A 16,276-nucleotide genomic window follows, 5' to 3' on the forward strand; every position below is an offset into this window, starting at 1 on the left:
CATGATCCAACACTTTCTTGCTGACCATGGTGTAGAGCATGTGGAGTAGCCTGCCATGTCCCCGGATATGAATCCGACAGAGAACTAGTGGGCAGAATTAACGCGTCAAATCGACCACTTGGACCAGCAGCCGACCTCTGTGTGTGAATTGCAGCAGGCTATTGTCACTGCAAGGCAAGCGATTCCTGTCCAAACCTTGGCAAATCTTGTGAACAGCATGCCTCAACGTGTACGTGCTCTCCTGAATGCTCATGGGGGTTACACGAAGTACTGAACTGTAATTTTACTGTCCGTAATCCCAGTCGTAATTTAACTTTTGTTTTTGTTAAAAAAAATTTTGGCTAATGTGCAAAATACAGAGATACTTCTGGAAAACGTACAGAAGTTTAACACAGTACTGTCCATGAATTGAGTTCGATATCAGTTTACATCACTTTCAAGGATCAATTTATTTGTTTTGAAATGTCAAATGTGGTTTTTGTTTCTTTTAAAGGTCACATTAACAAAATCTAGAATAATTTCAACATAATTCCAATGAACTTTTGGTTCTAAGACATCTTGAAAAGTAAGTTCACCCCCACAAAAAAAATATTCCATATTAAATGCCAAGTCTGTATATATGTGTATAGATATTTATATGTATGCTTCTCTTTTTCTAGATGTATTGGTGAAGGTGCATGCTACTTCAACAGTGAATGCCTGATTCTGGTGATGGTGATATGCAGAGACTATATCATATAACTAACTGCATGCGTATAGCGAACTCATACCAGCTTAGCAATATCGATGGTGGACAGTCAAGCTTAGTTAACCACGGTGAAAAAGAAGAGGAAAAGTGAACAAAGTTCAGATGCGTGTGAACCCTCTGTGAAACAGAAGTGTCTTACCTCCACTTGTGTGTTGCACACCCCCAAGGAATCTGATGATAATCCCTTCACCTGTTTCAGTTCTGTCAAATGTGTGCCGTCAGAGAAGTTGTCATATTTACTTGAGGTCCGTGATAGAAGAGTGGCTGAGAAAATTGATTCTCCCCATTGTATGAAAGCTGTATGTGATCTGCTGCCAGAAACTCTAGATGGTCTTGATATGGAGATAACTGGTTACCACAGGCGCTGTTACCAAGACTTCACAACACACCTGGATCGATTGAAGAATCCATCTGCTGATGCTTCAACCACGCCATCAACATCACAGAGGCACCCACTCTCCTCTCAAGCAGAAATCTGCAGATGCTGATCCTGTCAAATTTCCACCAGATGAATGCATTTTCTGTGAGAAGAATGAAATCAAAGTGAATGGCAAGACTCAGAAGCCAACTCGCAGCTTTACAGCCTGGAAGAAGGAGTCAGGATGGAAGAAAATCTAACCTATGGCAGAAGCTCTCGGAAACAGCCGTCTGTACCGGAAAGTCAAGGGCATGGATCTCTTTGCAGCTGAGGCTCGCTACCATGACTTTTGTTACCACCGCTTCTTTTGTGACAACCACAATCATAAACAGAAGCTGGAGAAGAAGGATGAGTCTGACACGGAGCAAGCTCGGAAGACTGCTGCTCACAACGCAGCATACAATGTTTTGAAGGAGCGGCTGAAGACCCAGGTCATACACAACCAACAGGTCCTGCCTCTCAGTACTGTTCGTGACTGCTACGTCATTGAGCTCAGGTCTATAAAGCTCATAGCAAGCCTTGAGAAGGATGAGGAACTAGGCGAACACCTTTCCTTCTCAAATGTGGCTCTCAAGGAGCGAGGTTGCTTCTCATTCTGGCTAGTATACAGCGCGAGCATCACCCTTGCTGATGCAATAGCATGTGCCTTTCAATTGGGGACAGCCGATCAGTTGAAGGACGCTCCTCTGTACTTGCGACAGGTGATCCAAAAGGCTTTCGAGGAGTCAGCTGATCTACCCTGGCCGCCCACTGCTGACGAGTTGGACAAGCAAGCTGGGGAGGAGTTGCCTGAGGATCTCAAGTGGTTCCTCAACCTTGTCCTGTCTGGCTGTGACCCTGAGGTGGAGAAATGTGAGAGGAAGCGCCAGCGTTTCTACTCTATCGGACAGGACCTCTGTCGAGCAGTGACTAATGGACAGTGGAAGTTGTCGAAGCATATGTTCCTGTGCACAACTGGCCGACACCTCTACCGTAGTTCGCAGTTGACAACCATCTGGAACCGACTGAGTCACTGCGAGTCTTACAACTTCGGGTTAGAGCTGGAGACAGCCATAGCCAAGGCACTGGACGAGGATTCAACTTACCTTACTCCTCAGATCATCTGTGGCGAGGGCAATGCTGTGTTCCACAGTGAGTGGGACAATCTCAACAAGATCACCACAAATATCCATGGCTCAAACGTGGTAGTTTGGGTGAGATGCTGGGGGCATCATGATCCAGGAGATAACGCCTGATGCTACCCCAAGCACGAAACGGACCCTCCCTCTCTACGACAGGAGCAAGAAGAGGAGCCTGAAGCTGGATACTCCAGAGACTCTCCCTCCTGTCACCATTTACAACAAGGAGAGTCCCAAGTTCCCAGAGAATGCGTCTTTTTCGCCTCCGGATGATGAAGTCTTTACTGCCAGTCTCTGAGAATACTACATGTGGCTCCTGTGCAGGTGAGACTTTTGCAATAAGCTACATATATGTATCCATATATATTGGATTGTTAAATTTCCTTATTATAGTGTCATTCAGTTGATTCTCTGTGTTGTACTCATTCTTACTGAAATCTTTGTTTCAGGATGATTTCGAGCAAGGGCAAGCAGGAGGTACCTGGCCTGGGTGGCTTCATCTCGGCCACTAATGTGACACCTGCCAAGAAATCCATCATCGACTACTACAGGCCCATAAACCAGCCCATCACTCAGTACGAGACGGTGCAGGAGCTGCTCTGGCGATCAGAGGAGGCTACGCAAGAAGTGGGCCAGAAGTACACCTTCAACACCTTCGATCTCGGCGTGTGCATGAAGGCGCTCCCACTGGTGTGGAAGTATCCCGACAAATTCAAGGACCATGTGATCCTCCCTGGCCCCTTCCACACATATGGAGATAGACGATGATGATCTTCTCATGGATGCTGAGGATGACTCCTAGACTTTGCTACAATGTCACTTATAATAGATAATAAATATAAAATAATAAATATAAAAGGGCTCAGTTGTCTTTTATGATGTCTGGTTCAGGAGTTATTATAGGCACAAATTTTCATCACATGCACGGAGGTCAATGCGCTCAGTGTCCCTAATTGACACATCTGATGACATTGAAGATGAGCTTAACCCCATGACTTTGACCTCAAATTGTCTTGTTAGTTGGGATAATAAGGAACGTTTTCAAAGCAATAAGTAAGCTTCTATCACCATATCTCTGGGAGCTGGGTCAAAAATAATGCATGTCGGAAAATGAAAATTAAGCGATTTCTTATCAAAATGACCTTGACTTTCGACTAAATCATGTGACCTTGACCTCCAATCGTTTCGAAAACCTCGGAAATCGATTCAGCACCTCAGAAAAGCAAAATATCGACACCAAGATCATCAAAATCGGCTCATTAGTTATTGACATATGACACAGCGTTTTAATGGCTGCGGATGGCAGCCATCTTGGAAATATGCTAATTAGGACCCCGTGGGACATTTTTTCCCCCTGGCAACATCAAAATTCTTTAAGTAGATGTCCTAGGGATGCTATAAAAATCATTTTGGAATTTAGTTTTAGGGGGGTGCATGGGAACCTATATCTCCTGAACCTATATCTCCGGCCGACCTTTGCTCGTACAACGTGATAGTCATTCTTCACAAAAAACAAAAACCAGCCACGTCACTGATCCAGCCAGACGCCAATTGATTGGCATCCAAACTTCTCCAGGCCTTCATGTATTCCAGCGTGTAAAAGCTTTCAGTAAATATCAGATAGTCCACTATATGTGGACATAAAAAGGGTTAATAGGGGTCCTGTTTTCTCTCCAGTATTTGCTCGGGGGAGTGAGAGAAAGGGTCATAATATGTAGCAGGGTCAAATTCCCACTATATTTGCATGCTTAACATCGAGATTGTGCTGATAGTATGGCCTCGAGTAACAGACGCTCGCTTCTAATCCGTCTACCCTGGATTTGAAACCCGTCATTCCGGTATTCCCAGGTAAGGGTGATTACCTCCACCACCGAAGGTTTGGTTTTTACTCCTGTTTGTCTGTTTGTTTGTGAACAGGATATCTCAAAAAGTTGTGGACAGATTCGGATGAAATTTGGTGGACAGGTTGGGTATGTGACAAGGAAGAATTGATTAGATTTTGGTGAAGATCCGGGTGCGAGAATTTTTAAAGTGATTCTTCACCATTTCTTACCCTCACAACTTCTCAGTCGGCAATGGTAACCCACCCCTGCCAAGAAACTGCTTCAGCAGCAGCACAGAACATGCCTTGGGGTAGAACATCAGAATACGAATAAATAGATGGCTCTGAAGACAAGTGTACAACCAGATGTTGTTTAGAAAAAATGACTTGTACATTGAAAGATCGTTTCTGTGGTTTCCAAATTAAACTATAACGCCACTCAGTAGAGCGCATACTCCCGCCGTGGGTCAAGTTGGAATAGTACCATTTCACAAAAGTTTGAGGGAGTAGTTCAGTGACAACACAAGACAAGACAACACAAGACAGACACTGCACAGATATATATTTAGAATATATAGAAGATAATGTTAAAAAAAAACTAGGCAATTTCACTTTCATTTTCGGATTCAGCGTTCAATTCTATATAAGTGAGTGTATTTTGAGGTATGAGTGACTTCAAATAAAATTGTAAGCCAGAAAACGTGCGTTTCATTCCTTAGGGATACAACATGTAAAACTGGCCCAAACGTCAAAACTAAACTCGCTCATTTTAAGTCGTACAAGCTAATGCGACCACTCATTCTTCTGGGAAGAATCCCGTGCACATGCTGGTCACACTTATAACTCACCTAAGTCTTTATAAGTTCATCAAATACTGACACCGCGAATGACATTCGCTGAGGAAAATGTTGATATCTCTTCTGAGGTAAAAAAAAAAAAAAAAAAAAAACAGTTTTAAAGCATTATACGTATCAAACGATACATTTTATGAAACGGGGAAACCGAATACACACTTTGGTGGTTTTAAAATGACAGAATATGTCTTTATTAGAAAAAAAAAAGAACCTTGAAGACGACGCTGCTAATAAAATACACCGCTCTAACGCATAACCACGAGTTTAAACTACATTTACAACAAATATGAAAACTATTTTCATATCACAATGTTAAATATAGAATATATAGAAGATAATGTTTGAAAATAAATGAGCTCTATCTTTCAATGGTAAAAAAATCCTTCAAAAAATTTCTGGATCCGGAATGATATCCTGAGCTTCACCCAATACTAATCAATTCTTCCTTATCCCAAGGGCAATCATCCCACCAACTTTCATCCAAATCCGTTCGGAACTTTTCCAGATATCTTGTTCACAAACACAGGCACACACACACACGATCGAATGCATTACTCCCTGGCGGGAGTAAATATAAACCATTCAGAACAGCCAAGCGAAACATCCTTTTATACTGTGTATGGTTTGTGTAACACTTGAACATATATAACATGAAAGATATTAACAATTGAGTACTTTCCAATGAATAATGAAAACTTTAGAAGACGAAATGAAAACTTTAGAAGACATCTGCTGCAACATCAAGCAGCAGATGCTCAGACAGAAACACAAGCATGTTGATCCGAATATGCATCCTTTGGTTAATCTGCAAACAAATTGTATTTGGATAATTGAGATCACATGAACCCATGACCATCAGATGTGTTTGTGTGTTGATTCTCGTTAATTTTCAAACCGTTCGGCTTTTGATCTCCAAGCAGCTTTTCTATAGGAAAAACATCTCTGGCAAATACTGGAGATAAAGGGAGACCCCCATGAACCCGACACGTACCCAACTTTTTTTTTACCTGCACGTAACTACATTTCCTCCGCTCTCTTCCTATGAGTTGATTGCAATGATTTTTGTGTCCAACTATGTTTTTTTGTATACCAAGTGGAGGCTCGTATAAGAGCTGACACTGAACATATAATGAAGGGAGTGGGAAACAAAAGGGGGAGAGAGAGGGAAATACAACAGTAAGGAACAGGGACATCAGGAGATCTGTGGAAAGGAGAGGGCTGGGGAGGGGTACACTGTACAAACAAAATGGACACCTCAGGGGATTTCAGGAAAGAAAACGGAATTTGAAGAAGGTGGATTTGGGACGTATTAATGGGGGTAGAAAAGATCAACGTTTTGGATGGGGGAAGATAAGAGATGGTGGTGAACAGCTGTTTTAAAGACCTGGAGGGAGGAGAGGGATTGAAGAGAGTGAGGGAGTTTGTTCTAGAGGAGGGAGAAAAGAGGAATAAAGAGTGAAGGTGAGCAGAGAGTCTTGATTTTGGCAGTTTCACCAGAAGAGGGTTGCTCACAGATCTTTTGCGTCCTGCAGGAATATTTTGGGGACACAGCACAGACAGAACAGGGGGAGATAGGCCGGAGAGGAGTCGGTAGAAGACAGAAAGACCACCTACCTGCCTGCGGTGAGAGTGAAAGGTCCTCAGAATCAGCTTCATCGTGTGAGATTCCAATGATTCTGAATGCTTTGGTTTCTACAGCGTGAAGCCGAGCTAGGTGTGAGGCAGGAGCACCAGCCCAGAGGGGAGAACAGTATTCCATTGAGCTGCGGATGAAAGCCTTGTATGTGGTGAGGAGCTCAGGTGTGCCGAGGAAGGACTTCGCACGATGGAGGATGCCCAGTCGGCGACTGGGTTTGGAGACCAGATTTGAAATGTGGTTTTCCCAGGAAAGATCATGGCAGATAGTGAGACCCAAAAGCTTGAGTGACAGAACTGCTTGGAGAGGATTGTTGAGAAAGTAGATGGGAGGGTTGTCCAATCGGTCTTTTCAGAGAGACATAGTGAGAGTGTGAGATTTGTCAGGATTGAAAGACATGTTCCACTTGTTTGACCAGTTTGTGATTTCATCCAGGTCTGCAGAGAGTGAAGAGGCTGCAGACTGCCGATCTGAGGTTTGAGATATGGAGCAGCAGAGAGTGGAGTCATCAGCAAAAAGATAAAGAGGATTTTCCAGAAAGTCGGAGAGATCATTGATGAAGATGAGAAAAAGCACAGGGCCCAGAACACTGCCTTGAGGAACTCCAACCTGGCCAGGAAGAGGAGCTCAGAGAATTCACTTTCGAGCCACACATTGACTACGACGGAAGAGGAAGTCTGCAAGCCAGTTGTACTAGGAATAAATACATTATTTATTTACTTGTCTCACCGTCCAGCTGTCAATAAGTCGTCTTTTACCCTCTGTCACCTCGCTCTTCCATGAGCCGAGATCAAAAGATGAATACGAGGCAAGAGTTTAGAGTGTCAGCTTTTATTTCTTGGTATTTCTATGCATACATGTTTAACCTTTGTCGGGCAATTGCACTTTTTATGTTCCATCCCCCAATTTTAGATAAGCCTGGTGTTGGCTTAGCGGTTAGGGTGCCGGCTTGGGATTCCTAGGATCCTGGGTTCGAATCCCGGTCGTTCGCTAAATTAACACCAGTGGGGTTGATTCAGCCTGTCATCCTTCCGAGGTCAGCAAATTGAGCACCAACTTGCTGGGATGAATGATCCCAGTGTGTACCCCGGATTAGAATAGGTACACCGTATCCCTGCGCATCATAAGAGGTGACTAAGAGTTGGCGTCAGGAAGGGCATCCGGCCATAAAAACATTGCCTCAAACAGGGAACCATGATTGTCATGGGGCCTGCAAGGCTAACCCCCGCTCTTGCGGGGAAAATGGCCTTAAAACGATCATTCATTCATTTTATTCCACAATTTTAGATAAGAATAAGTATTGGAACAAATGTTTGACAGGTTTTTCTTGCTGCATTGATTGTTCACACATGAAACAGCTGTGAATGTAATGTCTTTGTTTTAGTCTTTGCTTTTGGCTTGGGAGTCTGCCTTTGGAGTCAGTAGACATAAAACAACATGATGACCAAAGAACTGTCTATGAAAGAAAAGTAAGCAATTTGGAAGCTGAAAGAACAGAATAATTAAATTAGAACCAGAACACAACAATTGGCCATAGCAAATACAACAATTTGTAGTATATTGAAAAAAACCCGACAAGTGTACTTGTATTAGACAACAGCCAGGTCAGCCAAGGAAAACAACTGCAGTTGATGACAGAAAAACCATCACAGCTGTGAAAAACCTCTAAAACAACTGTCAGTGACATCAAAAACAAACTTCAGAATGCTGGTGAAAGTATCACAATCTACCATTCGTAGAAGACTTTGAGAGCAGAATTACAAAAGCTACACCGCAAGATGCAAACCTCTCATCAGCACCAAAAATAGAAAGGGCAGATTAGAATTTTCCAAGTACAGATGTGAGCCAGTAGAGTTCTGGAACAAAGTTTTATGGACAGATGAGACCAAGATAAACCTTTACCAAAGCGATGGAAATGTGAAAGTGTGGAGAAAGGAAGGAGCTGCATATGATGCAATGGATACTACCTCATCTGCGAATCATGGTGGAGTTAGTGTCATGGTGTGGGCTTGCATGGTTGCCTCTGGAACTGGCTCACTCATCATTATTGATGATGTATTGGAACTAATGATGGACCTAGCAGCAGAATGAATTTGGAATGTACACAAACATTTTGTCTACCTATGTACAATGAAATGCCTCCAAACTCATTGGGTGGCGCTTCACCATTCAGCGAGGCAATGACCCAATACACAGTGCAGACACAACCAAGGAGTTCGTCAGGGGGGAAAGTGGAAGGTTTTAGACAACCCAAGTAAAATCCCTGATTTAAATCCAATGGAGCATGCATTTCACTTGCTGAAGAGGAGACTAGAGCCAGAAAACCCCAAAAAACAAACAACTACTGAAAATGGCTGCAGTAAAGGCTTGGCAAAGCATCTCAAAATAAGATACCATGAGTTTGGTGATGTCACTGAGTCACAGGCTCGATGCAGTTATTGCCTGCAAGGGATATGCAACCAAATACTAACTATTATATGAGTTAAATTTACTTTAAGTTAATCTGTTCAAATCCTTATGTTTACCTAAAATGGGGGGACTGAACATAAAAGTGCTACTGTCTGAACTGAACATAAATTCATCATTTAATCTCAAATCCAAATTTCTTGAGTATTTAGCAATAATAACAAATTTGACTTCAGTTCCAATACAAGCAGAGGGCACTGTGTGTATGTATATATATATATATATATATGGGTAGGAGGTGGAAAGAGGAGGAGGTGGAAAGAGGAGGAGGTGGAAAGAGGAGGAGGTGGAAAGAGGAGGAGGTGGAAAGCAAGAGGGCTGTCAGATGCTTGTGATTGGCAGGTGGTGGCAGACCTAAAGCCACAATTGGTATTCCCAGAGGAGATCTGTGTGACAAGGTTGTGGCCTGACATTGTCATCTGGTCAAGTGCAACAAGACAGGTCATCTTAGGGGAATTGTCTGTTCCTTGGGAAGAGAACATGGAGGAGGTGCACGAGAGGAAGAGAGGAAAGTACAGTGAGCTGGAGGCAGAGTGCCAGGAGAAGGGTTGGCGAGTTTCTTGTCAGCCATTTGAGGTGGGGTGTAGAGGGTATATTGGCAATTCCTTTTCTGCATTTTTTGCTCGGCTTGGAGTGTGTGGTACACAAAGAAGGAGGATGTGTGACAAAGTGGCCCAGGTTGCCTTGAAAGGCTCACTTTGGATATGGAGGAAGTTTATGGAGGCACGTCAAACAGTGTAGGTTGAGGTTGTGGGGGGTAGTTCATTTCAGTCTAAAGGGGTAGTGACTGAGCACGGAAGAGAAATGGAGATGTGTGAATGGTGTGTGTGTGTCTGTGTTGCAGGAGTGGGTGTGTGTGTTGGAGGAGTGGGTGTGTGTTGTACGAGTGGATGTTGTTTTGCATGAATGTGTTTTTGTTTGAGTAGTGCATGTTGTAAGGGTGATGGTCGGTTGCTTTTTTATTTTTGCTTTTTTCATTTTTTTGGTGTGTGAGTGAGTGGATGAGGGGCTGCTGACTCTGGGAGTGGAGGCAGGTTTGTTGTTGTAGTCTGTGTTCTCACTGGCTAGGTGTCGGGGTGTGTACGCATCCGGATGGAGCTGCTGCATGTGGAGGCGTATGTGCCCCTGCTGGCCCACCTTGGCTGACTGTATCGAGGTTGAAGGGCCGAAACGGGATGATGCTGAGGACCCGGTCAGTGAGGCACACTTGTAACCAGGTGTGTTTTGAACTTATATATATATATGTACCTTCTCTCTCCGGTCAGCGCTGGGTCGGGTCGTAGGCCGAATTCCTAATACCTAATTACCAATGCCTCCCAGGAAGCAAGGAAACAACCCCGCCCAAACCACGGTTGTAGTGGAAACGCCGAGCGATAGCGAGCCGTGATCCGAGCTGTTAACAGAACTAAACCCGATTTGAGCGGTTCCGAATCGTGCCACGCTTACCCAATGTAGGAAAGGACTGATACGGTCGAATTAGGAAGAAACAGGAAGAACAGATTGGTTTATTACAATTTGTACAGAAAGGAAGAGAAGAACACACAGTGAAGCTTATACAGTCTTAACTTATCCCTGGACAAACGGGCCCGTCACACACAGACACACTCACACGGGGATGTAGGTGGTCGGGTGGATGGTCCCGGGATGATGGCGTCCAGGCAGCTCACTCTGGTCCCCGACTCATACCGGGAAGCAGATGGTCAGAGCGGCAGAAGCTCCCCACGGGTCATTTACGCGGAGCGGACAGTTACAGGGCGAAAGGCACGGCTGGCTGGCGGTTACTGGCGACCACGGTCGCGTACGTATTAAATGCACTGGCGCTATATGCGCTCCCAATGCCGCTCAATAGGCGCTCCCCAATGCGCTTTTCCTCATGAGGCCTCTTTGCACAATCACATCGCATAAGCCCTTTGGTAACAAGCGCGATTCCTTCAGTCCTCTTATACAGTTCTCTCATAAGGGCAGTCCTTTTCAACGAGTGCAGTTGCGTCAGTCCTCTTACAAAGCCCCTCGCTCATCAGTCCTCTGGAAGCTCTTTTTGCGCGCGTGTATATAGCGCCGCCCAGCGAACCCTTTGGAACTTGCCAGCTGCACCCTTACCATACCCCTCACGCCCTTTCACCCAAGCCCTGGTTGGTTGTTGGCTCTTACCGTCTCGCTGCCGCTCCCCGACCTCAACGCCGACTCCACCCTTTCTCAGGCCTACCTCGTGGCATTTGGCTGGTTTCGAGCGAAAACCCTTGCTGCTGGCAAAGGAGGTAGATTAGCCGAATCAGGGCACGGGATGGATGCTGTCCAACGAGGTAGATTTGGAGGGTGGAGGCAAAATGAACGGGGACAATACTTATTTCTTTTACACAACGCAGGTGAACATTAGGTACCACTAATGGAAATGGCCTTATCCTACACACATACTATGACATAACTAATGTTCTAAGGTAGCCTACGTGTTGCTTGTGGACTAACTATGGGGGCAAACCTTTAACCTTTAATGATCAATATGTACACTTCTCAGAACCGCAATATATATATATTTATATATATATATATATATACTGTATATATATATATATATATATATATATATATATATATATATATATATATATATATATATATATATATATATATGTATATATATGTATATATATATATATATATATATATATATATATATATATATATATATATATATATATATATATATATATATGTATATATATTATATATATATATGTATGTATATATATATATATATATCAGTCACTATGCGACCTTCATATCATCAGTGGAGAACCGCCAGCAAGGTGTCCCATACAGCTGCTGCTGCACCTTGCTGGGAGCGATAAGCACCGCCTGCCACACGGTAACGTTATCTCTGGTATCCACTCATCATATGGAGTCGACCTGGTTGCGGTTGGGAGTTACTAATAATGGTATCTGTAATTTGCATGCACTTGTGACAGTATCTGGATTTATAATCCGTAATGACGCACTGCTAGATGGTTCCTCTGGAGCTTTGCAGGCAATGTGGACATGCATGGCGATGACGTCATGTTGTCCGCTCATTAGGTTGGAGAACCAGATTACAGATACCATTATATATACTAGGGCATGCCCGTACTATATATATATCTAAAATTATATCCCCCCCCCCCTCTATTTACATGAAATGGTTTGGTCCATTCGCAAAGCCAAAGCGAACGGCTTGCGAGTACGCTGACAATCCCCCCCCTCTATTTACATGAAATGGTTTGGTCCAAAGCGAACGGCTTGCGAGTACGGTGACAATCCCCCCCCCCCCCCTCTATTTACATGAAATGGTTTGGTCCAAAGCGAACGGCTTGCGGAGTTTGGTAAAGAAATCGCCATAGCGTGCACAAACGCGCAGGAAAGCGAAAGAATCGCAAATTAGTTTTAATTAGTTTTAAAACATAGTTTAACGCCAACATAGCGGCAACATAGTTTGCCAACGGGAAATAAATGAATACGCTCTCAAATGTGCCATCCGAGGCAGAGTCTGTTCGCCACGTTCGGCACACGTGATAGCTCGCTGCTCTGATTGGTTGAATCGTTTTTTGGACATAGCTCGGTAACTACTTCTCCGATTAATATGAAACCTTGAAAAGGCACATCCTCAGGTCCCCAGCAATATACCTGGCAAGTTTCAAGTATATCGGACCCGTGGTTGTCGAGAAACAGCGGTCACAGACAGACACACAGAGATTACTGGCATTATATATATACCTGGCAAGTTTCAAGTATATCGGACCCGTGGTTGTCGAGAAACAGCGGTCACAGACAAACAAACACACAGACAGACACACACACACACAGAGATTACTGGAATTATAGATAGATATATATATATATATATATATATATATATATATATATATATTTATACATATACATATTTATATATATATATATATATACATATATATACATATATATATACATATATATATATATATATATATATATATATATATATATATATATATACATATATATATATATATATATATATATATATATATACATATATATATATATATATATATATATATATATATATATATATATATATATATATATATATATATATATATATATATATATATATATATATATTTATATATATATATATATATATATATATATATATACATATATACATATATACATATATATATATGTGTGTGTGTATATATATATATATATATATATATATATATATATATATATATATATATATATATATATATATATATACTGTATATATATATATATATATATATATATATATATATATATATATATATATATATATATATATATATATATATATATATACGTATATATATATACTGTATATATATATATATATATATATATATATATATATATATATATATATATATATATATATATGTAGTTGTGGGGATGGATGCCTTCTCGGCAGTGGCAGCATTAGGGCCATGCAATTGCATGGGACCCCGAGTCAACAAGGACTCCAAGCGACCGATCGTCGTCCACAATCTTTCAAGATTGGGCCCCCGAATGTGGTGGTGGTGAGGGTGATGTTGGTAGGAGTGGGTCTCACTTTGCTGATAAAACACATCAACATACGAGTGGTGTTAAACACAGCACTAAAGGAGCACTCCATATAAAACAAGACCGGAAGTCTAACAGCGGCGTAGCCAGGGTTGTAAAATAATATAAACCACAAACACGTATGATTATCTTTTTAAACAGTCGCTAATGCTCTTTATAGCATTAAACAAAGAAATTTGGAGGAATCCAGACATCCGTGAGGTAAGGTTTACTTACAGAACTGAGCGATGATCTACTGTAATCTATTTACCCCACAAGGGTTGGGTAAATAACATGACCCTTCCTGCCGCAAAAGTGGCGTTTTTCGTAGCGGCCTTTTGAAACCCACTAATTAAGGTTTTGTTTCAACAACCACCAATGAAACCCACTTTTCCTGCTGTTTAACACGAAACTGAAAGGGCGGAAGATCAGGGTGTGCTCATTTACCAAGCAGCTAGCTGGTGCTTGCCAAGCCAGTTCTTGTTGCCGTAGTTGGATTTCCGGCAACAAGATTTGATAAATGCATTTGGGTAGTGGGTTTCTCTAAGTAATCACACAATTCACACAGTTTTCTCTATGTTTTCTCTAATTTGGGTAGTTTTCATTTGGGTAGTAATCCAACTACAGCAATAACATTCCAACCACACCTCCACACACGGTGGCACTTCCATACATACAACACGTTTCTGAAACCTCAAGCCACATTCTATGTGAGTAAAACATCAACATCACCCACAACACACAAACATCCTTACGAGCACAGCTGGCAAACCAAAGGCAACCTGGCAAGCAAAGGCAAGCTGGCAAGGCAACCAAAAGACCAGGTGAACAAATTTGACAGAAAGAATGTCATCTACAAGATTGTAAAGCCAATTATGTGGACCAAACGTCCAAATGCTTAACCACAAGGCTAACTGAACACCAACGTGCTGCAAGACGACAAGACCGGTTGTCATTGGTTGCGACACACACACACACACACACACACACACACACACACACACACACACACACACACACACACACACACACACACACACACACACACACACATCAACACACCTTCTCATGGAATCAGACCACGATCCTTGGCACAGGATCTTTGAGAGTGAACCGCGAGATTGTCGAGGCCTGGTACTCTGATGAAAACTCCATCAACCGACACAGCGACTTACATCCCACATACAAAGCACTATGCAATCAATTACAACGTCAAAAACGGCAGAGTCATTTAAATGCAGGGAAGCCCTGTGATTGGCAAGGACTTGGACCAATCCATGACGTGAACCGTCCCCAACGGAACTTAACGGTTTCACCACCACACCACACTCAACGCCTCTGAGGAAGAGAACTAGTTTGTTCTCAAAACGTCAGGTGATGAATAAAGAATTTTAAATTACTTACTGCTCAGTGTGCTATCCTTTACAATATGAATCCTGAGCTGCAAATCTTTTGACGTGTACATATATATATACATAATTTCAAAACACACCTGGTCACAAGTGTTCCTCACTAACCGGGTCCTCAGTCGAGGTCCTCAGCATCATCCCTTTTCGGCCCTTCAACCTCGATACGGTCAGCTAAGGTGGGCCAGCAGGGGCACAAATGCCTCCATATTCAGCAGCTATACCTGGGTATGTACATACCCCCACCCCCAGCCAATGAGAACACAGAGTACAACAACAAAACCGCCTCCACTCCCTAGCCGCAGCCCTCATCCACTCACTTACACACCCCAAAAAAAAAAAAAAAACGAGCATCTACCTTTACAACATGCACCACTCAAACAAAGACACATTCATGCAAAACCACACCCACTCCTGCAACACACACACACACACACACACACACAAACACACATACACACACCATTCACACATCTCCATTTCTCTTCCGTGCTCAACCACTACCCCTTTCGGCTAAAATGAACCGCCACCCTCAACCTTAACCTACACTGTTTGACGTGCCTCCATAAACTTCCACCATATCCACAGTGAGCCTTTCAAGGCAACTTGGGCCACTTTGTCACACATCCTCCTTCTTTGTGTACCACACACTCCAAGCCGAGCAAGAAATGCAGAAAAGGAATTGCCAATATACCCTCTCCACCCCACCTCAAATGGCTGACAAGAAACTCGCCAACCCTTGTCCCAGACACTCTGCCTCCAGCTCACTGTACTTTCCTTTCTTCCTCTCGTGCACCTCCTCCATGTTCTCTTCCCAAGGTCCAGACAATTCCCCTAATATGACCTGTCTTGTTGTACCTGATCAGATGACAATGTCAGGCCACAACCTTGTCACACAGATCTCCTCTGGGAATACCAACTGTGGCTTTAGGTCTGCCACCACCTGCCAATCAAAAGCATCTGACAGCCCTCTTGCTTTCCACCTCCTCCTCTTTCCACCTCTTATCAATTGTCCCTCTGACCAACAACACCTCTCCCCCATCGGTCTCTTTCTCCACTCTTCTCTCTCTCGATCTCAGCACCTCTTGTTGCACCATCTGCACTACCACCACCAGCACCTGATCATGTCGCCACCTGTATCTTCCTGCTGCCAATGCTCCTGAGCATGCACTCAGTGCATGCTGCACCGTTCCCAAACCTCCACACAAA

General features: G+C 42.9%; 1 protein-coding gene and 1 long non-coding RNA gene across 2 annotated transcripts in view; both read left to right on the forward strand.

Annotated features, from left to right (window-relative positions):
* The first annotated feature begins 426 nt into the window (after positions 1–426).
* LOC137426086 (uncharacterized) lies at positions 427–3,142 on the forward strand. Its single transcript, XM_068114788.2, has 2 exons — positions 427–2,608; positions 2,734–3,142. The coding sequence occupies exon 1, from the start codon at positions 1,370–1,372 to the stop codon at positions 2,399–2,401; it is 1,032 nt and encodes a 343-aa protein (XP_067970889.2). The 5' UTR covers positions 427–1,369; the 3' UTR covers positions 2,402–2,608; positions 2,734–3,142.
* A 6,639-nt stretch (positions 3,143–9,781) lies between these two features.
* Positions 9,782–16,276, forward strand: part of LOC144891713 (uncharacterized) — a 966,484-nt gene continuing 959,989 nt past the window's right edge. The window contains exon 1 of the long non-coding RNA XR_013623058.1: positions 9,782–10,279. This is a non-coding gene — a long non-coding RNA (uncharacterized LOC144891713). The remainder of the gene's footprint in view (positions 10,280–16,276) is intronic.

The sequence above is a fragment of the Myxine glutinosa genome, chromosome 4 (assembly GCF_964187855.1).
Source record: "Myxine glutinosa chromosome 4, kmMyxGlut1.1, whole genome shotgun sequence".
Taxonomy (NCBI): domain Eukaryota; kingdom Metazoa; phylum Chordata; class Myxini; order Myxiniformes; family Myxinidae; genus Myxine; species Myxine glutinosa.